Here is a 14,751-nt window from a genome sequence, read left to right as displayed (position 1 = left end):
TCTGTCATAACAAAATTAACTTAGTTTGACATTACAAGCTTGGCTGATAAAAGGTAGCAGTGTTGACTTAATAGATTTAGATTTCTTCAAGGAATTTGATGTGGCGTTGCACAATGTTTTCATTAAAAACTAGATCTAAAATTAACATGGCACACGTTAAGCGGATTAAAAACTGGCTAACTGATAAGTCTCAAAATGTTACTGTAAATGGGGAATCATAATTAAATGGGTGTGTCCACAGTGGGAATCTGTTCTTGGCCCTAGGTTATTTAATAGTTTTATCAATGACCTGGAAGAAAACATAAGATCATCAATGAAAGTTGCAGATGATGTAAAAATTGGAGCAATGATAAATAATGAAGAGGAGAAGTCACTGACAGGGATCTAGATCACTTGGTAAACTAGGCGCAATCAAACAATATGGGTTTTTATACAATTAAATGTAAATACACCGCTACCCCGATAGAACACGACCTGATAGAACACGAATTCGGATATAACGCGGTAAAGCAGTGCTCCGCGGGGGGAGGGCGGGGAGGAGAGGCTGTGCACTCCGGTGGATCAAAGCAAGTTCAATATAACACGGTTTCACCTATAACGCGGTAAGATTTTTGGCTCCCGAGGACAGCGTTATATCGGGGTAGAGGTGTATATACATCTAGGAACAAAAAAATGTCAGCCATATTTACAGAACGGGTGACTATCCTGGGAAGCAGTGACTCTGAAAAAGATTTGGGGATCATGGTGGACAATCAGCTGTTTTGACCAGTGTCACACTGGGAGTTCACATTCAGCTAATGCGATCCTGGAATGCTTAAGCAAAGGAATCTCTAGTAGAAGCAGAGAGGTTATTTTACTTCTATATTTGGCACTGGTGCGACGGCTGCTGGAGTCCTGTGTCCAGTTCTAGTGCCCACAATTCAGAAAGAGTTTTGATAAGTTGGAGAGGGTTCAGAAAAGAGCCACAAGACTGATTAAAGGATTAGAACACATGCCTTGTAGTGACAGACTCAAAGAGCTCAGTCTATTTAGCTTAACAAAGAGAAGTGCAAGGAGTGACTTGATCACAGTCCACAAGTATCTTCATGGGGAAAAAATATTTAAGAGTGGTCTCTTCGATCTACCAGAGAAAGGTCTAACATAATCCGATGGCTGGAAGTTGAAGCTAGACGAATTCAGATTGGAAATAAGGTGTACATTTTTAACAGTGCAAGTAATTAACTGTTGGAACAAATTACCAAAAGTCATGGTGGACTCTCCATCACAGAATTTTTAAATGGAGATTGGCTGTTTTTCTAAAAGATCTGCTCTAGAAGTCATTTGGGGGCCGTTCTCTGGCCTGTGCTATACTAGAGGATCACAATGGGCCCTTCTGAGCTTGGAATCGATGGCAGAGCTGCTCCAATTACTCAGTCACGGGGCCACAATGGCAACTCACAAGGAACCCAAAGGCTGCTCCTACCTGGCCCAGAATGGAACTTCTCTCTCCTTAAATATGGCAGTGAGGGGAGAGCACAAGTCCCAGCGCATACCGTGGGCTGTCTGGTTGGATCAAGATAGAGCATTGCACGCTGGAACCAGCAGTCTTTGGCCACACACAATGTTTTCATGAAATTCCAGGGCAGCCGTGGGCTACGCTGTGTGTTACCGGGAGATAGCTTTGGTTCAACAAACATCTGTACAGCCGGTTGTCATCTTCCTCCACTAGCTGAGGCCCTGAGCGCTGCCTGCCATACAGCCACTACCTGAAAAGCCAAGCATCACCCCGTCCAGTACGGTGCTTCACCTGTGCCATTTGCTGTGCTCGGACTCTTGACTTGCTGGCGGTGGCGAACCCTGGTGCTGGGACTTTGGTCTCCATTCCCTGCGTTCTGTCTGGCCGCTCCAGCTGAATGTCTGTGTCCCCTGCGGGATAACAACACACACCAGGTCAGAGACTAGGCTGGCCTCAGAAGGAAACTCCTCAGTTCCTTTTGCCCGGAACTGTGCTGAAGGACACAAGCTACCCTCCCTCCAGGTGCACCTTGCCAGCCTTCCCAGTGAGTCCCATGCACCTGTGCTCCACAGAGCACCTCCCTAACTTCGAACACCCTCTCCCCAGAGCACCCAGCTCAGAGGCAGGCAGACACGCTGGTTCCAGACACATCTCGGCCACTAGTGCCCAAGTCCCAGCAATGGGGAGTCCAGGAGAAACAGCGTGGGGGCTTTGGTGCGGGGCATTAGGGGCTCAGAGGTCTCAGTTCCACACGCCTCTGCTCACCTTGCACTAATGGGCGTATTAATGAATAATCCAAGTCTCTTCTGAGAGACACTTGGTTATTTGGTCCTGGAGAGTCCTACTGTTCCTGAATTCGGATTGGATCTGGTCCTGGTCCCCAAGCCAGATCTAGACACAGGACTCTCCCTACCAGCGGTGGTGACATTTTTAGAGACAATCTCACCTCTCCCCAGTCATGCAGCGACTCCCCAGGCTCAGTTCAGTCCCCCTGTCCCTGTGGGCACAATTCCCCCCTGCTATGCCTGAGATGCTCCCATTCCCAAAGAGTGTGTAGGCACGGCCAGCCAACTTCACTCACTGAACAGCCTCCCACTCGAGGACTCCAGCCTCCAGCACGTGCAGCCTAAGAAAACATGGCATGTCTCACAGGAGGGCTGAGCCAAGCGATTCAGGAGAACCCTAGCACCGCACACCAGCCACAGGTGAGTAGGGAAGGACAACGGGACTGCAGGACTGGAATCGCAGTGCCAACCACTCCCCCTGCAGGAGGGGACAGGCTGGATGGGCGCTGGGGTACTGGAAGGCTGGTCTCAGACAGGAGTTGTTGGCCATATTGAATTTCCAGGAAGCGGAAAGGCCCCTCCTCCAGCGTCACATCTCACGTCTGTCTCACACACACACACACACACACACACACACACACACACACACACACACACCCTGTGACACCTGCCTGCATCTCAGCCTGCAGGTCATGCATTTGGCTGAGCTGTGGGCAGGAGATGCAGTTCCTCCTGCAGCAGCTGCTGGAGGTGTGGCGATACCTGGCTTCAGGCACTCAGCCAGCACAGTCTGCCCCAGGAGGGATGGGGGAGCCAGAGGCTGGGGTGACTGAATGGGGATGGGAATAGGGCAGGATCTGAACAGGGATGGGAGGCCGCTGCTGCCCGCCCGCTCACTACCCTCCCTCAGGCTGCACCAGCCACGCAGAGAGGTCTGTGCTATGGATCTGAAACCCTGCTGACAGGACCGACAGGGAAAGACTGAAACTGCGTTTGTTTAGTCTGGAGAAGGGGGGGTGCATGCTAACAGTCTTCAAATACATAAAAGGGTGTTATAAAGAGAAGGGTGATAAATTGTTCTCCTGAACCGCTGAGGACAGGACAAGAAGCAATGGGCTTACATTGCAGCAAGGGAGATTCAGGTTGGACATCAGGAAAAACTTCCTGTCAGGGTGGTTAAGCACTGGGACAAATTACCTAGGGAGGCTGCGGAATCAGATTTTTAAGAGCAGGTTAGACAAACACGAGCCAGGCATGGTCTAGCTAATACTTTGCCCTGTCTCAGCACAAAGGGCTAGAAAGCCTCTCGAGGGCCTTCCAAGTCCCACGTTTCTAGGAATCTAATGTGTGACTATGGAGTTCAAGACTATCCTAACATATATGTATGCGAGGGAGTGTTAAGGTAGCACTGGGAATCTTCATTCCGGTTGAGGGATGGACTTTGCAACCTTAACATTCTTCTAACTACGCTGGTTTTTAATGTGCCTATTGATATCGGACCCCCTCTGATTTTCACACTTGCTGGGGCATTAGGCGCCTCAGGGCATTGCTATGGCTTACAAAGCTTTCACCTCTCAGTCTTCATCCTGAACCCAGCCCAGCTCTCCGCCCATTTTATACTACCGGGATTGTACTGCTGCCCACCACTGGTATCCGAGCACCTGCAACCAGCCTCCCTGAGCTCTTGGGCACATCGCCATCTCTGGGGGAAAGTTCTGCTTGGGGGAGGGATTTTAGATTTCATCCAAGCCCCTGCGGTTGTTCGGGTGAAGGGGCAGTGCTGAGAGGGTGGAAAGGGGTTTTCAAGAGGAAGGTTTTGCAGTGTTTCCTACAGACAGATCTGGATTTGCCTGAGCTCAGCCGGGATGAAAAGCTGTTCCCATCTACGGGATGTTTGGGGCCCCTCTGTAAGAGGAGTTTGGGGGGTCTCAGGCCCTGAGACGGCACTGCCTTGTTACCGCGAGCAGCCGCCCCTCGGGATGGGCCATGCTGCAGGGCAGTGCGCACGTGAAGCTTGCCGTGCTGTGGCTCTCTACATACACGCCGGGCTTCGTTCTCCAGGGCTGCCAGCTGATGTTTCACTCACCGTAAAACCACTCATTTAAGCTCAAGTTAGGGGCATATGCTAATTATCTCATTCCATAACTTTCATAAACCCCATTACACTTGGCAGCAGTTTGGGGACAGCAGTTAATTATCAGGCTGATCCATGTCTACCCAGAGGCTATTTGCAGCCCCTGGCCCTCAACCTCAAGTGAGCACCAGCATTAACATCAACTGGAGGAAATGGGGGGCTCTTACACATGGCTGGTCAACTCCCCGGCACAGAGTTCTTCCCTCTGCTCTCAGCACAGACCTCTGCAGAACAGCCGGTCGTCTTCATTCCGCACAAATCAAGAGGTTAAAATCTCATGCACAAGCAAAGAGGCCGTGCACACCAGGAGGGGTGGGATGCACCGCGCTGCAGGAGCCAGAGCCTAGGGAATACTTACATACAGCTCACGGGATCACCCCCTCCTCAGCGGTGGGCTGGGACACACCTAAGCCATCAACCTCTGCCTTCTAGCCAACACTCCCCATCTCACGCGCTAACATGCATTGGCAGCTTCGTTTCAGGGAGGTGCAGAGCTGGAGATCAGGAGAAGAGGCTGGAGAAGAGGCCTGTCGACAGAGCAGGGCAGACTAGCTGCCCTTGAATCTAGGCACACCCGTTGCCTGAGAGCAGGACAGGGGCTGACGGTCAGATCATCGCGTGGACAGGGCACCAGAGCTAAGGAGGAAGCCAGTCTCTTAGTGGAACAATGCCTCTGCTGGCCAGCCAAGAGGGAGGCATGTGTGTGTGTCGCAAAGCCACAGATCTGTCTCCAACTCTGCCCAGGCTCCTGGGTGAGCAAGGGACTGGAGTCAGGACTCGCAGGTCCTATTACTGTCTCCACTCCTGGCTTGCAGTGTGACCTCGGGCAAGTCCTGTCTACACTACGGCTTGCAACAGGGATCTTGTCACAGGCACACACATGTCCAGTTCCTGGTTCACTTTGGGTCTACAGTGTAGCTCTGCTGCCATCACATCCGCTATGCTGCCCAACCCCTTTGGTGTCACTGCATTCTGAGCACGGCCCTCAGCAGGATAGTGGCCAGGGCACACAATGCCGCGTGTCCAGGACCCAGGGGGCCTTTGGGTGCTACCACAGTAGAAATGTAACACTAATCAATGTACATGGAGCAGCAGCAGGATGCAAAGCCATGTACCCTGGGCTCTCTGGCCGCACAGAGCTGGAGGAAGGGGAACCGGCCAAAGCAGTTACACAAACATGATTAGGGGATCCGGTCTGTACTGACCTGGCTACGGGGGGAGAGACCCATGTGCCAGCGGCAGCCTCCAGCAGGAGCAAAACACTGGCAGCTGCCACGTTTCCTAAGCAAGCTTTAACCCTGGGCTGCACTGACACAATCCAAGTTTCGAGCCAGCTCTGCTGGCAACTGGTGACAAACTGGGTCCCCAGTTCTAGGTGCAGGGTGCCTTCACCGCTCTGTGCCCCAGAAGAGCACTGAGACCCTCAGGAAAAGGACCTGCTTCACCCTTGCTGGCTGAAGCCCATGTCGGAGCAGGGTGGAGCAGAGCTCAGGGCCTGCTGGTAGGGGAGTTGGATAGCAGCCACCAAGAAACAGAGTCCTCCTTCCGGGGCAAGGAGCAGCCTGGAAGGCTCTGGTTGCCTCAGAAGGCACGTCTATTTAAGGCTGGGGGGAGCAACCAGGAATCACTGACTCGTGGAAATAACCTGGCATTCAGAAGATGTTTTACACTAGCTCTGCAAATGGGGGCAGGGAGAACCCCTCAGGCAGAGAACAGCTCCCTGTCCCGACCTCCCGGACAGGGATGGGCAGAGCAGCCAGACTCTCCCCCACCTAGCTCGGGCATCTCAGGACCACAGGGCAGTGCACAGCTCCCAAATGAGCCCTGCTGAAGCAGCCCCTTCCGCAGGGAGGGTGGGGAGCACCGAGAGGAAAGAGTCCAGACAAGCTATCACCTTAAAAGGGCAAAACCCTCCCGCTGTCCTGGCAGCTCAGGACTCTGCACAGAGCTGGGGTCGGGGAGGAAAAGGCAGCTTGGCAGCCACAGGGCCACATCAATCGTGCCCCACATGAGCGCTGACAAGCCCACAATTGCTTCCAGTCGCTCCGTTCTTGCTCCCCGCGGGGAGCAGCTGAGCGTGACCCTGGAACGGGGGGGGAGGGGGGAGGAGGGAAACGTGGGCAATAGCAGAAACTGATTGCTACAGAGAAATCAGCCACTGATAAGAGCAGCCGGCTCCGTCCAGCAGACGGATGGGTCGGAACGCGAGCAGGAGCAGCTGGGCCCATTTCTGACCAGTCACGATTCCTCCCATGGGGCAGCCCTGGAGAGAAAGCCTTGGCTCTGGCCACAATTCTCATTACAACCCCGCCCCCCCAAAAAAGCTCCCCCTGAACCCAGGCTGGGTTGGGGCCTCTCTCCAGCATGGTAGGATTCAGGAGAGAATTCTCCTGTAGGCGGAGAAGGAACTCCCCTTCCCTGCTGACGGGCAAGATAGGGATCTGGGCACCCTTGCTGTGGGGGGAAATGCTCTGACCCCTTGTGCCCCGAGAAATCTGCCTCCCCAGCTGCCCACCTCCAAGGGGGCTGCCGGGACGGTTCACCCAACACAGGAAACTGAGACCTGATCTAGATTAGTGTTTGGAAGGCATGAGCTACTGTGTAGACAAGGCAGTGTTCCTTTAACACCTGTTAAACCGCTCAAATCCAAACCCTGGTCTAGGCAAGGCCTGAGCTCAGGGCCTGGGCTCTGATGGAGCGAGGGCCAGTTGTAAAGGGCTAAGGACCAAACCCACTGCACTCAATGCACTGCGGGGACATCTCTGGCCCCAAGAGGAACATTCTCCCCGCTTCCTCCAGGGGAGTCAATGCCTCTCCCTGCAGTCTCTTGGAAAGGAGCTTCCCTTCTGAAGCCAGGTGGCAGCGAGGACAAGGGACATGTCCTACCCAGAGCTAACAGTGAAGCCTGTGGTGAGAGCCCAGCTGGGGGAAGGGAGGAGGTGGCGCTCCCCGCACAGGCTGGACCCATTGGAGCAGGCAGCCTCAGGTGCACGCTGGGCCCTTCTCAATACAGACTAGCTAGAAGCAGCCCAGAGAGATTTTAGAAACCAAAACAGGATGTTTCCAGGCTGCCAGCAGGCCACACGGGGTTACCAGGCCCGAATTAGCCAGCCTGCCAGCCCAGCCCTCCTACGAGCGCTCCCACATGGGCACTGTCTTTTAATAGAGGCCTGGAAACAAACAGACTGCGGCCACGTGGTGGAGATGCAGCTGGGAACCAACACTTAAAATAGGAGCAGGAAAAAGCAAGGCAGAGCTCGATGGGAATGGACTCTCGGAGCCTTGCCAGTACCCGGGGGAGGAGAGGCCAAAGCCGGGCTGAGTCAGGAACGCGTTCAGACACCCTGTCGCATGGGGAGTTGCGGCAGGCTCTCACCCCCTTCTGTGCAAAACCAAGTCACTCCCCCACGTCCCGCTCTGCCCGGACTGCTCCTGGACTGGAGCTCAGGAGAGAGCAGGGGCAGCAGACAGCCAGAACGGACACTGCCAGCTCCCAGACAGAGCCCCGGCCTTCGCCCGCTCTGCAAGGGCAGGCCCAGAGAAGTAAGGACTCAGTCCCTAACCTTGTGTCTAGGCCCCTCTGTTAAACCCACTCAGCGGGTGCCATCTCCTCCAAGCACATTGTCATTTCATCCCCTCCCCCCTGAATGTGGTCACGACCCCATGGCCCCAGCCCAGGGACTGCAGGGTGACACAAAGCCCGACACAGAAGACACGCCTGCGGAAAGAGGGTGCAGCTGAACGGGAGACAGAAGGGCAGAGAGTGTGCCCCGGAGGAACTGCTCCGGCCAGGCATGAGGCACACTATGCCAGGACGGCTCGAGTGACCTGGTGCCCAGGCAGCTCTGGAGAACCCAGAGCCGTTAGCCATTACCTGAAACGCACAGCTGAGAAATTCCTCTGGGCTCCGTGAAAACAGGGAGGAGGTGGTGACAGAGGCAGAGGCCTCCTGTTTGCAGGGCAGAGCGAAGCACATTGCCCATAGCAGCATCATGAAATGAGGAGAAGGGAAACCCCCTCCCCCCATCCTGAGAGGGCTGGGAAAGGATGCCACGTGCACAGGCTCTCCAGCCTCCCTCACACGGACCCTCACGCTCAGGGCAGCGTCGGGCAGAGCATGCATGGATGGAGCAGCAGGGCTGCAAACACACCAACCTCTTCCACACTAGATTTCTACGGCCCCCTTCTCCCACCCCCCCAATACCGGGGTTCCCCTGCCCTGAGATTGGCGCTATGGAGAGCCTGCGCACTGCCTGTTCCCTGGCTCCAGCACCACATTCATTGTATCTGCTCAGAGCCAGCTTAATCCGCATGGCGCTGAGGATGGCAGCTAGAGCTGGACTGCTGCCCACCCGAGGGCTCCCACGAGGGCTAGCAGGGGGCAGCCAGCTGGTGGTGTAGACAAGGCTGCTATTTGCCTTGCCACTCGTCCTCCCAAGTGGCCATGCCCGGAAAGCGCCTCTGCAGCCCTTTGCAAACTGCTCTAAACCCCCGGCTCTCAGGTTAGCCCAAGTCTCAGCTGTTGGGTCCACCTGGAACAAACAAAGGCAAAATGCCCTGGCCTCGGAAGGTTTCACAGCTTGCAGAATTGCTCCCAGCCCAGCCGGGGCCGCAGGAGAGCGCTGCTCGCAAGCGGGATCTGCGCTGCTGATGTGAGGCTGTCCCTCTGCACGCTCTCAGCCCAGAAGCCACATGAGGTTGTGCAATGGCAGGACCTGGAGGAGACTCTAGGGTTCATTAGGCTGGCCTTTTCCCTAGATTTGCTAGTGTCCCCTGATGGGGCTCCCAGCCCGCGCTTTGGAGACCCTTCCACAGCCTTGCAGAGCTCACGCGCAGCAAGCCTTCCTAATACTCACCTCATCTCCACCCAACTTCTCCTGATCCCCCCACTGCAGAGCCACGCACACCTTCCACATCTCTCCCCCCCAGCCCCTGACCATCCTCAGTGCTCTTCTCACAGCTCCCTCCAGTCATCGCTGTCTGTCTGAATGGGCGATGCTAAGCCTTGAATGCTCTACCCAGCTGCTGCTGCCCACAGCCTATCGCCCCCCTGCTCCGGGACTGCAGCCTTGAGCTCAAAGCTCTGCTGGGCATTTCTGCTACCATATCCCACTGTGAAGTCCTGTGCTCTGTAAGGTGCTGGGGCCACGTACAGCGCTGTGTAGAATTCAGCGCAAGGGAGGCTAGACAACATTTTAGGGCAAGTGACCCAGTGGCTTGGACTCTAGATTACCTGAGCAACGACTGGCCTCACAAGAAGATACTTGCCCATCACTAATCAGAGGGCAAGACGTCAGCCCTCGTAAAGCAGGTATAGCAAAACCTGAGCCTAGCTTGGAGAAGCCCTTGGGAGCACCAGAACTCATGACGCGAGTGACATGTCCACGACCAGATTAAGTCACGTACCGTCTGGCAATCTGCAGCCTCCTGCCCCCCAACACCCCGAGAGTAACAGCTACCGGTTCCCCCACCCCCACCTCAGGCCCTCGCTCACAGGGCACCAGGCTTGCAGCAGCTCCCCCACACCCAGGACACCAGCTTTCCGAGCCAGCGCAAATGACTGGCTCTTTATTCTCTTCACACAGTTCACTGTGGAATTTCACACCCTAGCCCCAAGTTTACCAGCAAATCCCAGGACACCATTTGTGCTGGGGAAGAAAAGGAAGCCCTGACCAAGCAGTTTCCCTTGAGAAGACACGGCAGAAATTGTTGAGGAGCAAAGACTAACCCTTTTATTCCCATCCTGTCTTTAAGGGAGGTCTCCAGCCCACTTGACAAGTAAACAGAGCCTTTCCCACTGCGGACTCCCCCCCTGCTCTCACATACACACGGGAATCAAGGCAGCCCCTCCGAGGCGGATCGCAGCAGGCCGCAATACTGAACAAAAAGTGGGGAGAGAAATCAAAACAGCCCAGAAGTCACTCCCGGGCTGCTGGGTGAAGTCGGGGCGCTGGCGCATTCACCATTGCAGAGCGGATGCTTTACCTGGTGTGGCTGGAGCCGACAGTTCTCTGCCCAGGATCAGACCCTGTGTCCTAGCTGTTGGGAGTGGAGCGAGTGGCCAAGCTGGAGGTTCACGTTTGTTCTCCCTAGCCCGAGGTAGGCTGTTCTGGAGGGCTGGTGAGCCCCGGGGCATGGTGCCCTGGGCCACCGACTCTCCGGGCAGCTCGCCTGTGCTCACGTGAGCGCTTTTCTCAAAGGCTGCAAGCAGGAGGTGTCGGCACGTCTCTGGACATCCAGGCTCAGCAGGTTTGAAAAACGCTGGCTTGTGTGAAGCTGTTTGCACTCAAGAATCTGGCTCAGGCTCCCAGGGAGGCCAAGTCCCTGACAGCTCAGCAGCGTGCGACTCATTGTGGCAGCATGGACACCAGACAGACGCAAATGCCCAGACGGGAGCAGTCAGCCTTCCAGCACCAGCCAGGGCGGGTACAGCCAAGCTCTCCCACAGGAGGCTACGTGGCACCCTTGCCATTTCCACCCGTCTTACTTTGTTGATAAGAGTCTCTCCCCCCACTTGCCCCAGGGCAAAGCCCGGTGATCAGGGTATCAGGTGTGGCCAGCAACAGTCAGATCTATGCAAGGCTGAGAGCTCCCAGTACCTGAGCTGGGTGGACAAGCTCCAGCAGAGCTGCTCTCAGCTCCATCGCAGCCCCACAGCTCTAGCACTGCCCTTCCGCCCCTTTCTGGGGTCTCCTGCCTCTCGCAGCTCATCTCCCTGTGAATCACTCACAGGGGCCCACTCTAAATCCGTGGGGGCCATAGGGATATTTCAGATCCCTGCGCTTTCCAGCAGCTCCCTGTGGGTCCAGCCAGCTCCTGGCCATACTGGGTCAGACCAGTGGTCCATCTAGCCCAGTATCCTGTCTTCTGACAGGGACCAGTGACAGGTGTTTCAGAGAGAACGAACAGAACAGGTAATCATCAAGTGATCCGTCCAGTCATCCAATCCCAGCATCTGACAGTCAGAGGTTTAGAGATACCCAGAGCATGGGGTTGTGGCCCTGACCATCTGGGCTAATAGCCATTGATGGACCTATCCTCCATGAATGTAGCTAATTCCTTTTTGAACCCCATTATAGTTTTGTCCTTCACAACATCCCCTGGCAATGAGTTCCACAGGTTGTCTCTGCACTGTGTGAAGATGTACTTCCTTTTGTTTGTTTTAAACCTACTGCCTGTTAATTTATTGGATGATCTCTGGTTCATGTGTCATGATAAAGGGGTAAATAATACTTCGCCATTCACTTTCTCCACACCAGTCATAATTTTATAGACCTCTCTCATAACCCTATTCATTTCTGTTGCCCTTCTCTGTACTTTTTCCAATTCAAAGATACGTTTTTTAGATGGAACGACCAGAGCTGCACGTACTATTCAAGGTGTGGGTGTACCAGGGATTTATATAGTGGCATTACAATATTTTCTGCCTCATTATCTGTCCCTTTCCCAATGGTTCATACCATTCTGTTCCGTTTTTGACTGGCACTGCACATGGAGCAGATGTGTTCAGAGAACTGCCCGCATGACTCCAAGAGTTCTTCCTACACTCACGGGGTGGGCAGCGAGGTTCCTCGTGAGGCCCAAAGGCATTCTCCTGCTCCCCTCTGGGGCAGCACAACAGTGGCTGTAGGGCCACCTGGCCTGCTCCTCTCTGGGCCCATTGTAGAGCGGTTTCTTTCCCCTCGAAAGAGAGCTAGGCCAGGGGTTGGCCTGCGACAGCCAGAGCAGTTTCCCTCAGCTGGAGTGATGTGTGTGTGGAGGGAGCCTGGCATTTCCCTTTGAATCCAGCAGTGTGTAACTGGATAAACCAATGCAAACCCAGGCTGCAGGGGCTCCTTCCAAACAGCTCCTGAAGCTTGGACAGCCCCAGCCCGCTGCCTTGATTCAAGCGGCAGCAGGCTCCTGTGCCGGGCGGAAAGCAGACTGCCCAGGCTGGGTGCGGCCTGAGTGGGAGCCCCTCAGAAAATGCAGGGAGGGCAGGAGAAGCAAAGCGACCAGGGCTGGAGGAGGGAAAGCAGCTGCTCGTTTCCTTTGGAAGTGTCCTGTTGCGGCACTGGGCCATCCTCTCCCTGGCTTGGGGCCACGTGCCGGCCTTCTGGAGCGGCATGAAGTGGGGAGAAGCTACTCGCTTTGGAGCTGTGGTTACTGGGAGACGTGTCACACTGTCAACATGGGGTTGGATTTAACATCTACGTAGATTTGTAGTTGGTGGCTGGTGTCCAGCCGCTCCTACAGATGTTCTGCTTACAGGCCTGTCTCTTCAGAGAAGAGAATCCCAGCACCTCCCACCAGGGCAGCTGAGACATGAGGGTGGCGCTGCTCTGTCCGCGTGAGCCAGCAGATCCTGCACTTAGAAACACAGGGCTTCTGAAAGGAATTGTGGTGGTGCTGAGCTCTTTGCTCCTTCAGGGCAGGCTCCTCTCGTCCTTCTCCATGTGCTGAGTACACATGGGCTCCAAGGAGCGGTGAGGAGGGTGCTCACACCTCTGCCATTGCCTCTTCCATGAGGGTGGAGCAATTCCAGAGTCCTGTCTGGAGTCGAAGCTTTAGGGGCTGGGCTCCATAGCCAGGGACACAAGGCTGGAGGCTAAGGCGGTGATCATGGTCTTCAGATTGATGCTCTTCTGTCAGGGCTGCAGGCGGCTTGACTCCGGGTGGCCAGGCCTCAGACATGGGTTGGCTGCGTGTTTAGCCCCCTGGCGTGGGTGGTCCATCCCAGTGAGTAGGGGGAAGTGCTGCCTTAAGGCAAGTCTAGAGCTGGGAAGTGAGCCTGGTGGCTGCATGTGCCTGCCTAGTGCTCAATGGTGAACCTGCATTAGCTGCCTGTACACGATTCTCCTCTTGGGGTCTGCGTGGCCTGCCCAGCGTGTAGACAGGAGACCTCCAAAGATGCTGAAGTAGTGTGAGCAATTCAGCCAGCAGGATGTGGGGAGGTGCTGTGCTGTTGGCTTTGCCCGCTGTGCTCATTCAAGATCCCTCGTGAGAGCTGCGGTATTTACTGCCCGAATTCCAGTGAGGGTAACGATGTTCTGCCTCCCTACAATTCAGTCTTAGCTAGATGCAGGGTTGGTTAGTGCTGATGGCACTGGACCACGCCGAGCAATACAGGCATGGCTGAGCCGAGCCCACTACTGCTGCTCCAGACAAGGAAACCTTATCGGCCGAGGGGAGGGCTCAGACGGCGCCACTTTCCCCATCGAGTGACACTGCAGCAGGGGGTGCGGCTGGGCTGAACAGCAGGCTGGGATGAAGGGGCAGCCAAGAGAAGACACTGCTCAGGAGTGGGTTTGGAAGGAGGGGGAGAGACTCCACAGGGGGACGGTGGGTTGCCCAGCAGCTTGGGGTCGTTCCCATGGGGTCAGACTGGCTTGGAGGATCATCTGGGGGTATAAAGGACTAGCAAGTGGCCCAAGCGTTAACAGCAAAGCAACGGAGAGATGAGACGAGCCCTGAGAACATCAAGCTGGTCCTTGGCCTGCCCCTGGCAGCTGTGCCCACTGGCCAGCAGGGGAGGAGCTGAGCACGGGGAACCTCCTGCCCACCCTGAGCCAGGGAAATGGAGACATTGCACAAGGATGCAGCCGGCTTCTTCCCAGCGGAGCTCAGGGGTTGATGCTCCCCCTCTGGATCTCTAGACTGTGCCAAGAGGCCTCCATCCTACTGTGTGGAACCAAACGCTGCACTCGGCCTCCGAGACAGACACGGGCAGCTGACCAGATCTGCTAGAGGGGACCAAAGGAGCAGGCCCGTCCACAGCATCTCTCCGCCTGCCAGCAGTGCGCCCTCACTGCTCTGCGTCCTCCTCTGCCAAAGCTGCACACGTGCCAGCACATCGACATGCCCCAGACTGGCCTCGGGCACGGTGTGAGTGAGAGGAGAGCAGAGCCACTTCACTTCAGCACCCCCAGCCGCCTGGCAGGGCCTGGCCACTGGAGTGCAAGAAAAAAAACGACTTCTTGGGCAGTAAAAACAAAATAATTTGTCTGGAGCCGAGCGCCGAGGTCAGAGCAGGACAGCGAGGCATTGCCAGCACGGGTGATCGCAGCTGGAGCCCTTTTCCAACTCCGGGCAGGAGTAAACCAGACCGAGCTGCCCTCAGCTGCAGCCTTCCGCATTTCCTGGGGAAGCGCCCCAAGGCCCACAGGGCACTGGGACCCCATTGTGCTGGGTGCGGTACAAGCATAGGAAAGACAAACGGGCACCTAGAGGGCTAACACTCGAACAGACCCAGGCTGGACCAAGGGGAGGGGGCGTACATGGGGAGGAATCTGCACAGCGTGTCAGAGGCAGGTTCCTTCCTGGCTACAGCCTCCTCGGAGGCAGGTTACAATAAACCC

General features: G+C 55.5%; 1 protein-coding gene across 1 annotated transcript in view; it reads right to left on the bottom strand.

Annotated features, from left to right (window-relative positions):
• The window catches only part of WWP2 (WW domain containing E3 ubiquitin protein ligase 2), an 83,578-nt gene that overhangs the window by 46,951 nt on the left and 21,876 nt on the right, over positions 1-14,751 (bottom strand). Inside the window, 1 exon segment of the mRNA XM_065567679.1 lies at positions 1,787-1,905. Coding sequence (XP_065423751.1) covers positions 1,787-1,905 — 119 coding nt within the window.

This window comes from Chrysemys picta, chromosome 14 (assembly GCF_011386835.1).
Source record: "Chrysemys picta bellii isolate R12L10 chromosome 14, ASM1138683v2, whole genome shotgun sequence".
Classification (NCBI taxonomy): Eukaryota; Metazoa; Chordata; order Testudines; family Emydidae; genus Chrysemys; species Chrysemys picta.
Note: the sequence above shows the minus strand (reverse complement) of the source record. Positions and strands in the feature narration are given on the sequence as shown.